Below are 11,260 nucleotides of genomic sequence, written 5' to 3' on the forward strand. Positions count from 1 at the left end.
GCGCAGCAATGCGCACACGGCAGTAGGCTATAAACATGAATGTTCCATTAGAGGGAAAACACCATTTTTAAAAGTGACTGCAAATGCGATTATGCATGTAATGCTTTTATTATGAAGGTGCATTTTTATGGTGAAAATGATCTTCCCCAAAATTGTAACTCACGCGATGCTTATGCCAGTTAGGCTTTGGGCTAGGCTACATGAGGTGTGCTACTATGATTCTAAAAAGTTGCAAAAAAGGCATTGTTTCTTGCCTTATGCTGGGCATCATTCACAAGTGATAATATATAATTCACAAGTGATAGGCTAATATTGTTACCCATCAGACTATTCTTGATTTCATCTTGTCTTTTCATATACTAAATAGTATATGTGTGAAATTTGTTTTGATTTAGAATGAACCATTTTGATGCACCTGTCTCGAAACGGGCAGGGGAAAAAATACATGTTATCTATGCACTTAAATAGCGAATGGAGGACACTTTTCCTGTAGTTTATTTTCATGCAAGCCAGGTAGGCTATACTCCTGTTGTAAAGATAAGCAATGTGCTTATTATTAGGAAAGTTGAGAAATAAATATAGTAGGCCTAGCCTATAGAAAGCTGATGGGATCCTCCTCTTTTTAGTAGAGGCCATCACTCTGTTTTCTCGCGCAATTGCATAGCCTATAGAAATATTGCGCAACATGAGCTCATGGGCTCTCATGAAGTGTTTGATTAGATTTTCGATTACATTTGCATTGACGTCAGAGTGATTAGAGGGACAATAGAGTGCTGAGTTCCAGGCAGTTAGCAAGTTTACTAATGACCAGCAGCAGCATCAGAGCTTGGAGAACCCTAATTACCGTGACTAAACGGTCATGTGGAATTTGACTGCCTTCATGACTGATGACCGCCGGTGTGGCGGTCATACGGTCACTGCAACAGCCATAGTCAAGGGTGATATGGAAACATGACACCGTACACCAAAATTGTATCTACAGTGTTCAGAATGTTGCACCCTCCTAAAAACAACCATGCCTCCTACCTAAGCCTCATGATTTTCAACCAAACATATTGAATGACACATGGCAGCTATTCTGACTACTCCACCGAACAGTAAATGAAAAGCTTGTGTATACACAATTATCCAGTGAGAGTTAATTTCTGGTGCTTAAAAGCTGATTAGCGTGTCAGCCTGCCCATCGCTTCAGGAAATGATAACAGAAGCTAAGCAGCGGTTGAAAAACATCCATAATACCAATAACAAACTGTAGAGAGAGGGAGAAAGAAAGGGAGATGAAGGAGGGAGAGAGACTGTGTGTGTGTTGTTTTTCAGCTGGCAACAGTCTCTTAGCCCTCCCCTCTCTCTCCCTCTCTCTCGATCTCCCCTCTCCCGCTCTCCCTCTCTGTAGTGACATATTCCCTGAGCAGTTTAACAGTTACTACATGCTCTAAAACACACTGACTCACTGAAAGAGAGAGAGAGAGAGAGAGACGGAAAAAGGGGGAGAGAGGTAGAGAGAGTGTGTGTGTTTGAGAGAGGGAGAGAGAAAGGAAGAGAGTTTGTTTGAGAGAGAAGGATAGGGCAAAAGAGAGAGAGGGAATAGGAGATGGATGTATAGAGGGAGGGAGATAGGCAGGGAGGTAGGGAGGGACTTAGGGAGGATTCAAGTTCTATAGCAGGGACTGAGTCGACATGGAGATGATGTGTAATGGAGGGAAGTACAGTATGTGTGAAATATTGGTGTTAAGTGAATTATTTTCTCTGTCCAGTCGATACCTAACTAACAATCCTTAGCAGTAGATAAAACATTGTTGCTGAACATTTTATGAAATACTGTTGTGATGCAATGTCATTGTCTGAGTTGATTTGCAGAGAGCTGATATATAGTGCCTTCGGTAAGAATTTTGTTACGTTACAGCCTTATTCTAAAATTGATTAAATAAATAAAAAATCCTCAGCAATCTACACACAATACCCCGTAATGACAAAGTGCAAATGCATTTCAATAAAATACTGAAATACCTTATTTACCTAAATATTCAGACATTTTGCTATGAGACAAGAAATTGAGCTCAGGTGCATCCTGTTTTCATTGATCATCCTTGAGATGTTTCTACAACTTGATTGGAGTCTACTTGTGGTAAATTCAATTGATTGGACATGATTTAGAAAGGCACACACCTGTCTACCGTAATTTCCGGACTATTAACATTTAAGTCTATTAAATGCACCTGAATTAAAAAATATATATTATTTTGAACATAAATAAGCCGCACATGTCTATAGCCGCAGGGCCCCGGTACATTGAAACAAATGAACTTTACACAGGCTTTAACGAAACACGGCTTGTAACAAAAATAAATAGGCTTTAACGAAACACGGCTTGTAACAAAAAATAAAAAATTTGCAGTAAGCTTTACCGGTAGTTGTCTTCCTCACGCTGCTGTTTCCAACGTCTTATCATCGACTCATTAAGACCAAGCTCCCGTGCAGCAGCTCTATTTCCTTTTCCAACAGCCAGATCAATCGCCTTCAACTTGAAAGCTGCATCATATGCATTTCTCCGTGTCTTTGCCATGATGAGGGTGACAAAATGACTACCGTAATCAGAATGATGGGAAGTTTGAGAGCGCTCGATTTAATCTAAACAGTAAACAAAAAAGTTGTTTGACCTTAACCCGTTCGGCAATTTCATTGGTCTAATGAAAGCTTCATGCCGCCAAAAAACTGAGCACGTCACAGAATGTGTTTTTTTTTTGAAAAAAAATTGAAAGCGGGAAAAATCCATATATTAGCCGCATCATTGTTTAAGCCGCGAGGTTCAAAGCCTGGGAAAAAAGTGGCTGCTTATGGTCCGGAATTTACGGTATATAAGGTCCCACAGTTGACAGTGCATGTCAGAGCAAAAACCATGTTTTTCAGGAGCAGGGACTAAGAGACTAGTCAGAATCAAGGCAAAGATGAACAGAGCAGAGAGATCCTTGATAAAAACCTGCTCCAGAGCGCTCAGGACCTCAGACTGGGGGCGAAGGTTCACCTTCCAACAGGACAACAACCCTAAGCACACAACCAAGACAACATAGGAGTGGCTTCGGGACAAGTCTTTGAATGTCCTTGAGTGGCCCAGCCAGAGCCCGGACTTGAACCCGATCGAACATCTCTGGAGAGACCTGAAAATAGCTGTGCAGCAACGCTCCCCATCCAACCTGACAGAGCTTGAGAGGATCTGTAGAGATGAATGGGAGAAACTTCCCAAATACAGGTGTGCCAAGCTTGTAGAGTCATATCCAAGAAGAATCGATGCTGTAATCGCTGCCAAAGGTGCTACAACAAAGTTCTGAGTAAAGGATCTGAATACTTATGTAAATATGATATTTTTTTTAAAACCTGTTTTTGCTTTGTCATCATGGGGTATTGTGTGTAGATTGATGAGGGAAAAAAGGATGTAACGTAACAAAATGTGGAAAAAGTCAAGGGGTCTGAATACTTTCCAAAGGCACTGTACATTCACATTGTTATTTATCATTATGGTTTGTATTTTCTTGTGTATAACCAATTGGATTTGATTTTCTCTCTGATAGCCAAGTCCTTCCATGTAATGAGTTTGCTGTAATGTGGCCTTTGACATCCAGTCGCTTGCTAGCATGCTAATTTCAGGTTTTCATAATAATGTACATCTACATTACATTAGCTATGCTAATACTATTATGAAGGGAAAACTGATTATAGTTTAGTTACAACCACTATCTCACAATAATAGAGTACAACAGTGACAGTATGTTTCAGTAAATATTGCAAGACGAAATGTAATTTTTTTATGTAGCTGGCTGGTTCATTCTGATATGATGGATGAGTTTTTTATTCTTCTTTTTCTCTGCTTCTGAGGAATATCCTGTTTCTAAATGTCCACAGTCTGACAGAATAGGCAAGATAATTCTAGGGGAGGGATTCTCCACTAGTTAGCCACAAGTTACAATTTCGGGCACGGACGATTTGATACGACCAAATTAAAAGTATATGGCACAAGTTGATTATGTGGTATTTGTCAACCTGAAATATAGATTTTTTTTAATATCTAGGATGCTTACATCTGAGATTTAGGAGTATTCAAATATTGTGGAAGGTGTATTTCTACTGTTTGTGTGTGTATACGTGTGACTGTGTGTCTTTGTCTGTGTGTTCCTGATAAGTAATGAAGTCATTTTTTCCAAATTGTGGCACCAAACTCCTTGCCAAGACCACAGCACTCCAATGAGCCTGATAAGACCAAGTCGCTGTGAAGAGAGAAATATACAGGGGGGAGAGAGAAGGAGACAAACAGAGAGAAGGGGGGGAAGAAAGAGTGAAGGAAAAAGAGCAAAGGACAGAGGGGATGAGAGAACGAAAGATGTGTGTCAGGGTGACGCTCTCTGATGACTAATCACAGGCCCCCTAGGGGCCACACACACACACACACAAACATACACACACACACACACACACACACACACACACACACACACACACACACACACAGCTCTAGCTATGAACAGTCAAAGCCGAACACACACCCACACACAGGGAGGAGTCAGGCTATTGGTTTCTAGACGAGGTCCCCCAGCCAATGTTCAGGTCAAATGTAAACGTCTATAGGTGAAGCGAAAGAAGGTAAGGGTTTGGTTAAAACTTGGTTATGGTAAGGGTTACATTTTGGGATAAGGTTAAGACTTAAAAAATGTACTGGATGGTAATAGGTGGTCACGTTGCCCCTAGTCTGTCTGCCTGCCTGTCTGCCTGCCTGTCTGTCTGTCTGTCTGTCTGTCTGTCTGTCTGTCTGTCTGTCTGTCTGTCTGTCTGTCTGTCTGTCTGTCTGTCTGTCTGTCTGTCTGTCTGTCTGTCTGTCTGTCTGTCTGTCTGCTTGCCAGTCTGTCTGTCTCTACCACTTTATCTCTATCCCTTCATTATTTTTCTTCCTCTTGTCTTCCAAGTGAATTATTTTAATGTGAACTCTAATTATTAATTCACTTCTAGAGTCCCATAGAACTGTGAAGGTCTCAGATTAGTAAAACAATATATTTAGGCTGTGTGTGTGTGTGTGTGGGGGGGGGGGGGGTCTTCTATGCTTGTGTTGACCTAAAATCTCAAAGTCCCCACAAGGATAAAGCAAGAATAATTCTCCCTCCTGGGGACATTTGCCACATCCCCATGATGACAAAGGCTATTTTAAGATTAGGGTTAGGGTTGCAATTAGGGTTAGAATTAGAGTAAGGGGTTAGGGTTAGGAGTTAGGTTTAAGGTTTGGGTTAGGGATGAGGGAAAATAGGATTTTGAATAGAAATCCATTTTAGGTCCCCACGAGGATAGAAGATCAAAATAGGCGTGTGGATGTGCACTGTGTGAATGAGCGTGCGTGTCTATGTTCATGTTTGTCTATGTTCATGTGTGTCTGTGTTCATGTGTGCCTATGTTCATGTGTACCTATGTTCATGCGTGTGTTCATGTGTGTTCATTTGTGTCTGATTTCATGTTAGTTCATGTGTGTCTATGTTCATGTGTGTCTATGCTCATGTGTGTGTTGGTGTGTTCATGTGTGCCTATGTTCATGTGTGCCTATGTTCATGTGTGCCTATGTTCGTGTGTTCATGTGTGTGTGTTCATTTGTGTCTATGTTCATGTGTGTCTATGTTCATGTGTGTCTATGTTCATGTGTGTCTATGCTCATGTGTGTCTATGCTCATGTGTGTGTTCATGTGTGTCTATGTTCATGTGTGTCTATGTTCATGTGTGTGTGTTCATGTGTGTCTGTTCATGTGTGTGTTCATGTGTGTCTATGTTCATGTGTGTCTATGTTCATGTGTGCCTATGTTCGTGTGTTCATGTGTGTGTGTTCATTTGTGTCTATGTTCATGTGTGTGTTCATGTGTGTCTATGTTCATGTGTGTCTATGTTCATGTGTGTCTATGCTCATGTATGTCTATGCTCATGTGTGTGTTCATGTGTGTCTGTTCATGTGTGTCTATGTTCATGTGTGTCTATGTTCATGTGTGTCTATTTTCATGTGTGTTCATGTGTGTCTATGTTCATGTGTGTCTATATTCATGTGTGTGTGTGTGTGTGTGTGTGTGTGTTCATGTGTCTATGTTCATGTGTGTCTATATTCATGCGTGTGTGTGTGTGAGAGACAGAGAGAGAAAAAAATATAATATTAGAATATATTTTCATGTATACATTAATTTATCTTTCTAGGACGTGAACAAGTGACGCCATGACGACCGAGATGCAGGACATCGCCATTACGGAGGAGAAGCCTTTACTTCCGGGTCAGCCCAATCCTGCAAAGGTCAGTGAGTGTACACACACCCACGTGTGTATATATACAGGACCTCCCACCCTCTGTCATACACACATGCTTGCAACCTCAACTCTCACACGTGCACACATTACATACATAACCCCTCATCCTGCCTCATCATACATACATGCTGTCATACCCTATCTCCACATGCCACATACATGCATATACTGTATTTTGTGTGTGTACGTGTATGTGTGTAGTTGCTAGGCTGGCTCAGATATGAGCACTCGGTTGATGTTACCCTGAGGGTGTGAGAGATGAGAGGCTCCTCTCTCTCTGATGTTGTTATATACTGCAGAGCTGGAGAGTATGGTTGAGATATGTGCTCTCACTGCTGCCAACTGCAGGCGGTGGACAGTTAGGGGAACTGCAGACCCAAAGGCATATTCACAAAATGGCTCGGAGTAGGAGTGCTGATCTAGGATCAGGCCCCACCTGTCCATATAATCATAATGAATATAGTAACTGATCCTAAATCAGCACTCCCACTCTGAGACCCTTTGTGAATACGGGCTCAGGACTCATGTTAGTGGGTTGATTCTGGGTTGATTCTGTGAAATGTCTTTGCCCATGAACAGCTGCACAATTAGCTTCCCAGAGAGGTTCCAGATGTATTTCACAATGGTCTTGTGTGGCTGGAAATGTGTCTTGTTTTGGTTGCTTAATGGTTTCTATCCATTTTGCTAGGATGCTGAGGCTGCAGCTCGAATACTGTTGGACCAGGGCCAGGTAAGATTGTTTATTTTCCTGTTACTGTACGTACGGTATGTGTGTGCGTGTGTCTCGTGTCACGTGAAAGTATGTTTTCTCAACATATATTTGTGTGTGTACGTGTTACATATGTGTATGTAAAAGTATGTTCACTGTGTGTATTAGTGCCTGAATGTTCATATGTGCACGTGTATGTAACTCTCTCTCTCTCGCTCTATCTCGCTCTCTCTCTCTCTCTGTCATCCTCCAGGAACACAGTATTGAGACACCTCATGGTCTCCTCCACGTGACTCTCCATGGAACCTCCAACACACGCCGTCCCGCCATCCTCACCTTCCACGATGTGGGCCTGGACAGTGAGTCTCTCTCTCTCTCTTTACCTCTTAATATTTCTCTCTCTCTCTCTTTCTGGCTATTTCTCTCTCTCCCTCGCTCATTCTCTTACTCTGTCTTTCTCTTTCATCTCTCTTTTTTTGTATACCTTTCCCCGCTCATCCCCTCCAGCAATTTTCCCCCATTCATTTTGAGTTTCCCCTTCAGTTCAGGGCCTGCCCTTTCTTCATTTATGCTTTTCAAGTTGTACTTCTCTGACTTTCTCTTTCTCACTCTTGCATTCTCTCTCTCACTTTCTCTCTCTCTAAATTTCTCTTTCACTCTCTCCCATTCTCACTCCCTTTCATACTTTCTCTCCTATCTCTCCCTCTCACAGGTAAAAGCTGCTTCTCTCCTCTGTTTAAATTTGAGGAGATGCAGGAGATAGTGAAAAACTTCACTCTGGTCCACATTGATGCTCCTGGCCAAGAGGAGGGGGCTGCCACCTATCCTATGGGGTATGCATATCATGTGTGTGCGTGCGTGCGTGCGTTTGTGTGTGTTAGGGTTGGGCTGTATACAGATTTTCATAACTTAATACCGTTCCTGTACCATACTGCTAACAAATGCTAAGAAAGTACTAGGGAATTCCCATAGTGGACACTAGCTTAATGCTAACAAGTGCAAGCAAACATCAACTAAATTAAAGGATAGACAACCCAGCTCATAATGTTATACAACTGTCTCAAAAGGCTACTCACACTTGATCCAGGAGGGGATTGATTGTCTCTGCTGTTACCATTAAGCTTGATCTTGCAAGCTAGCCACCTATAGCTAGCAAGTTAGCAAACCAAATGCATAGCTGGAGCCCTGAGCTGGAGAACCTGTATTTGACACATCTTAGATAGCTAGTTAACTTATAAGATGTTTAGCTGGCAAACATTAGTATTGAATTTCAAGTTTAAAATGAAACTTCCGTTTGCTCCATGTGCGCAAACATACCATGTGACTGGCTCAATTTATTTTGTATATTTTTGTTGACGGTATTGAAAATCATAATGTCACTATTTCAACATACTGTATGTACAGTATACCACCCAAGCCTAGTGTGTGTGCGTATTTGTATTTAAGTGTTAATAATAAACATGTTCCCGCTCATGTTTTTTAGATACCAGTATCCATCCATGGAGCAAATTGCAGAGATGATCCCTGCAGTCCTGACATATTTCAAGTGAGTCTTATTTCATCGTCATTACATAATACTCACTTGTTTACCAGCATGTCCACCATAAAGAAAAATAGTATTTTATAACGTTGTTTCAAAAACATCTACTGGCGTTCACAACACTGAAATACAGACATATTGGCACTAATAGAACATCTGTCACTAAGTTTGTTCTTTCTCCCTGTTCTAGTTTCCGTACTGTCATCGGAGTTGGAGTGGGAGCTGGGGCTTACATTCTCTCCAGGTTCACAGTGAGTGTCTGATTTCTCCTTGTCATGTTACTGCCCCCTGTATCAGTTCATACAGCTGCCCTTGGAAAAATCACAGTATACCATTCTGTTAGCTTCTGTTAGGCAGTCTGTTGGTAGTCTGTGCATTGGACTAACATGGGTTAGCATATATTTGCTATATGGTGCTCTCCACAGTGTCTACCAATGCTCGCTTCTTTTTTCAATTTCTACAATTGAAGTCTCAACATACAATTTACCTCTTTTTTTCTCTCTCTCTTTCATTCTCTCTCCTCCGTCCTCTCAGATGGCCCACCCAGACTCAGTTGAAGGTCTCGTTCTCATCAACATTGACCCTCAGGCTAGAGGGTGGATGGACTGGGCTGCCCAGAAGGTTACTGTCTCTTCAATATGCTCACAGATGTAGGATCTTAATTTGAGCTATGTGCTTACAGATGTAGGATCTTAATTTCAGCCACTTTGCTATAGCTGGAAAATAATCATGCCGCAACAGGAAATGTCAAACTGGAAATTACAAACTTTAGCCTTTTTAAAACGCAAATGTACTACAAGTTTGCATTTCCTGCCGTGCAGGAAAATTCTCAGCAAAAAAAAAAAAGTTATCAAATTAAGATCCTACATCTGTATAATACTGGCAACATTAGTATGAAATATTATCATTATGGCACTCAGAAGCCCAGAGGATTTTTGACTATATTCATGAGTACTAGTAGCATTTCCATCAATTTGACAATATCAATCCCATATCCTATTCAAAATCACCATTACTCTTCTGTGTTGTTGTGTTGACATCTACATTACAATTCAAGTAGATACTCAATTACCAGTACATATATCCATTACTCTTGATCTAGCAGTTAATAAACAGTCATTACTGTCTCAGACAATGGGATATTTTGATTATGTTGGCAATTTCATAAAGTAACATGTAGATGAGGAAAATAGATAGTGGAATTGTATTAATGGTGGTTTTACTGTATACATGATATTGACTAAGCTGTTATTGATTTGTCCTAACTATACCCCTCTCTCTCTCTCTCTCTCTCTCTCTCTCTCTCGCTATTTCTCTATCTATCTCTCTGTCTCTCTTTATTTCTCAATCTCTCTCTCTTTCTTTCTTTCTGTTTCCAGATCACTACCCTGACATCCTCCCTCACAGAGCAGATCTTGAGTCATCTCTTCAGTCAGGTGTGTGTGTGTGTGTGTGTGTGTGCGTACTTGCGCCCGTGCATGCATATGTGTGCGTGTGTGTCTGTGTGTGTGTGCGTGGGTGGGTGGGTGGTATCAAATTATGTGTGTGTTATCATAGACTGGAACCCGATGTGGGTTTTTCATCTATTTAACTATTTGTCTTTATCTTATAAAACTCACATTGTTATTGTATTATTTCTGTCTTGGTTTGTAGGAAGAGATGTCAGCTAACGCAGACCTGGTGAAATCACACAGAGATCGCATCTCTAAAGCCCCCAACCTCATCAACATCGAGCTTTTCTGGAGGGGCTACAACAGGTACACACAGGCGAACACACACAGGCGCACATGCACACATACACACTAACAAACCTACAATAGTGTAACCTTTCCTTTCCTCTTTTCCAGCCGTAGGGATCTGATCATTGACCGTACCAGCAACTTCAAGTAAGCATTTCACCATCAGACCACTTACATCAGCTGTGACAATAGTCTGGAATAGGTCTCTCACTCTTTCCATTGAATATACCTAAGAGTCTCTCTCAATCTATCTCTCTCTCTTCTCTTTCTCAGGTGTCCTGTGATGCTGGTGGTCGGGGATCAGGCACCTTATGAGGAGGCTGCTGTACGTTTTCGACTTTATATCTTAATGTAGGCTTACCATGTAGGCATCGAACACACCCAGGTGAAGTGAATATAGTGATGTTGATTAATTCCAAGTTTTTCCCTCCATGTCCACCAGGTGGAGTGCAACAGCAAACTGGACCCAACAACAACCTCATTCCTCAAGGTACTCAAGCTTTCTTCATCACCCCCTCATTCATCAAAACAAACCACACACACAAGCCATTTTCCTCAGACATTCAGTTGCTACTAAACACAAAATTGTCCTCATCTTCTTCTTCAGATGGCAGATGCTGGCGGTCTTCCCCAGCTTACCCAGGTAAGACACATTAAACATGCCAAGTTGTTAAATACATATATTTTTTGTTCACACAAGTTGTGAATTTAACATGTGTTGTGGTGCTAATACAGAAATACAGCACTTATCATGATGAATACAACTAAACATCCAGTAACTATTGCAATTCCTGCATGTCCATGTTATTGTACAAATATAGATTTTATATTACGTATTTTATGGATAAAATCGAATGTACCTTCTGTGTTTACTTACAGCCCAGCAAATTGACCGAGGCTTTCAAGTACTTCATTCAGGGGATGGGCTACAGTAAGTTTGCCTCAGTTTGTAAT

General features: G+C 41.2%; 1 protein-coding gene across 10 annotated transcripts in view; it reads left to right on the forward strand.

The window, feature by feature from the left end:
* Nucleotides 1-11,260, forward strand: part of LOC106608986 (protein NDRG2) — a 71,042-nt gene that overhangs the window by 56,279 nt on the left and 3,503 nt on the right. For 9 of the 10 annotated variants that reach the window (XM_014207294.3, XM_014207295.3, XM_082977529.1 and 6 more), the window contains 14 exons: nt 6,211-6,304; nt 7,007-7,048; nt 7,281-7,386; nt 7,740-7,860; nt 8,511-8,573; nt 8,758-8,818; nt 9,102-9,188; nt 9,947-10,003; nt 10,221-10,324; nt 10,415-10,453; nt 10,580-10,631; nt 10,749-10,796; nt 10,914-10,949; nt 11,186-11,237. In XM_014207294.3, coding sequence (XP_014062769.3) covers nt 6,230-6,304; nt 7,007-7,048; nt 7,281-7,386; nt 7,740-7,860; nt 8,511-8,573; nt 8,758-8,818; nt 9,102-9,188; nt 9,947-10,003; nt 10,221-10,324; nt 10,415-10,453; nt 10,580-10,631; nt 10,749-10,796; nt 10,914-10,949; nt 11,186-11,237 — 943 coding nt within the window. In that variant the 5' untranslated portion in view covers nt 6,211-6,229. Of the gene's footprint in view, nt 1-4,609; nt 4,633-6,210; nt 6,305-7,006; nt 7,049-7,280; nt 7,387-7,739; nt 7,861-8,510; nt 8,574-8,757; nt 8,819-9,101; nt 9,189-9,946; nt 10,004-10,220; nt 10,325-10,414; nt 10,454-10,579; nt 10,632-10,748; nt 10,797-10,913; nt 10,950-11,185; nt 11,238-11,260 lie in introns of those variants that run through there. The other variant, XM_014207298.3, reaches the window with a different exon arrangement.

The sequence above is a fragment of the Salmo salar genome, chromosome 07, assembly GCF_965601325.2.
Source record: "Salmo salar chromosome 07, fSalSal1, whole genome shotgun sequence".
In the NCBI taxonomy this organism is placed as follows: domain Eukaryota; kingdom Metazoa; phylum Chordata; class Actinopteri; order Salmoniformes; family Salmonidae; genus Salmo; species Salmo salar.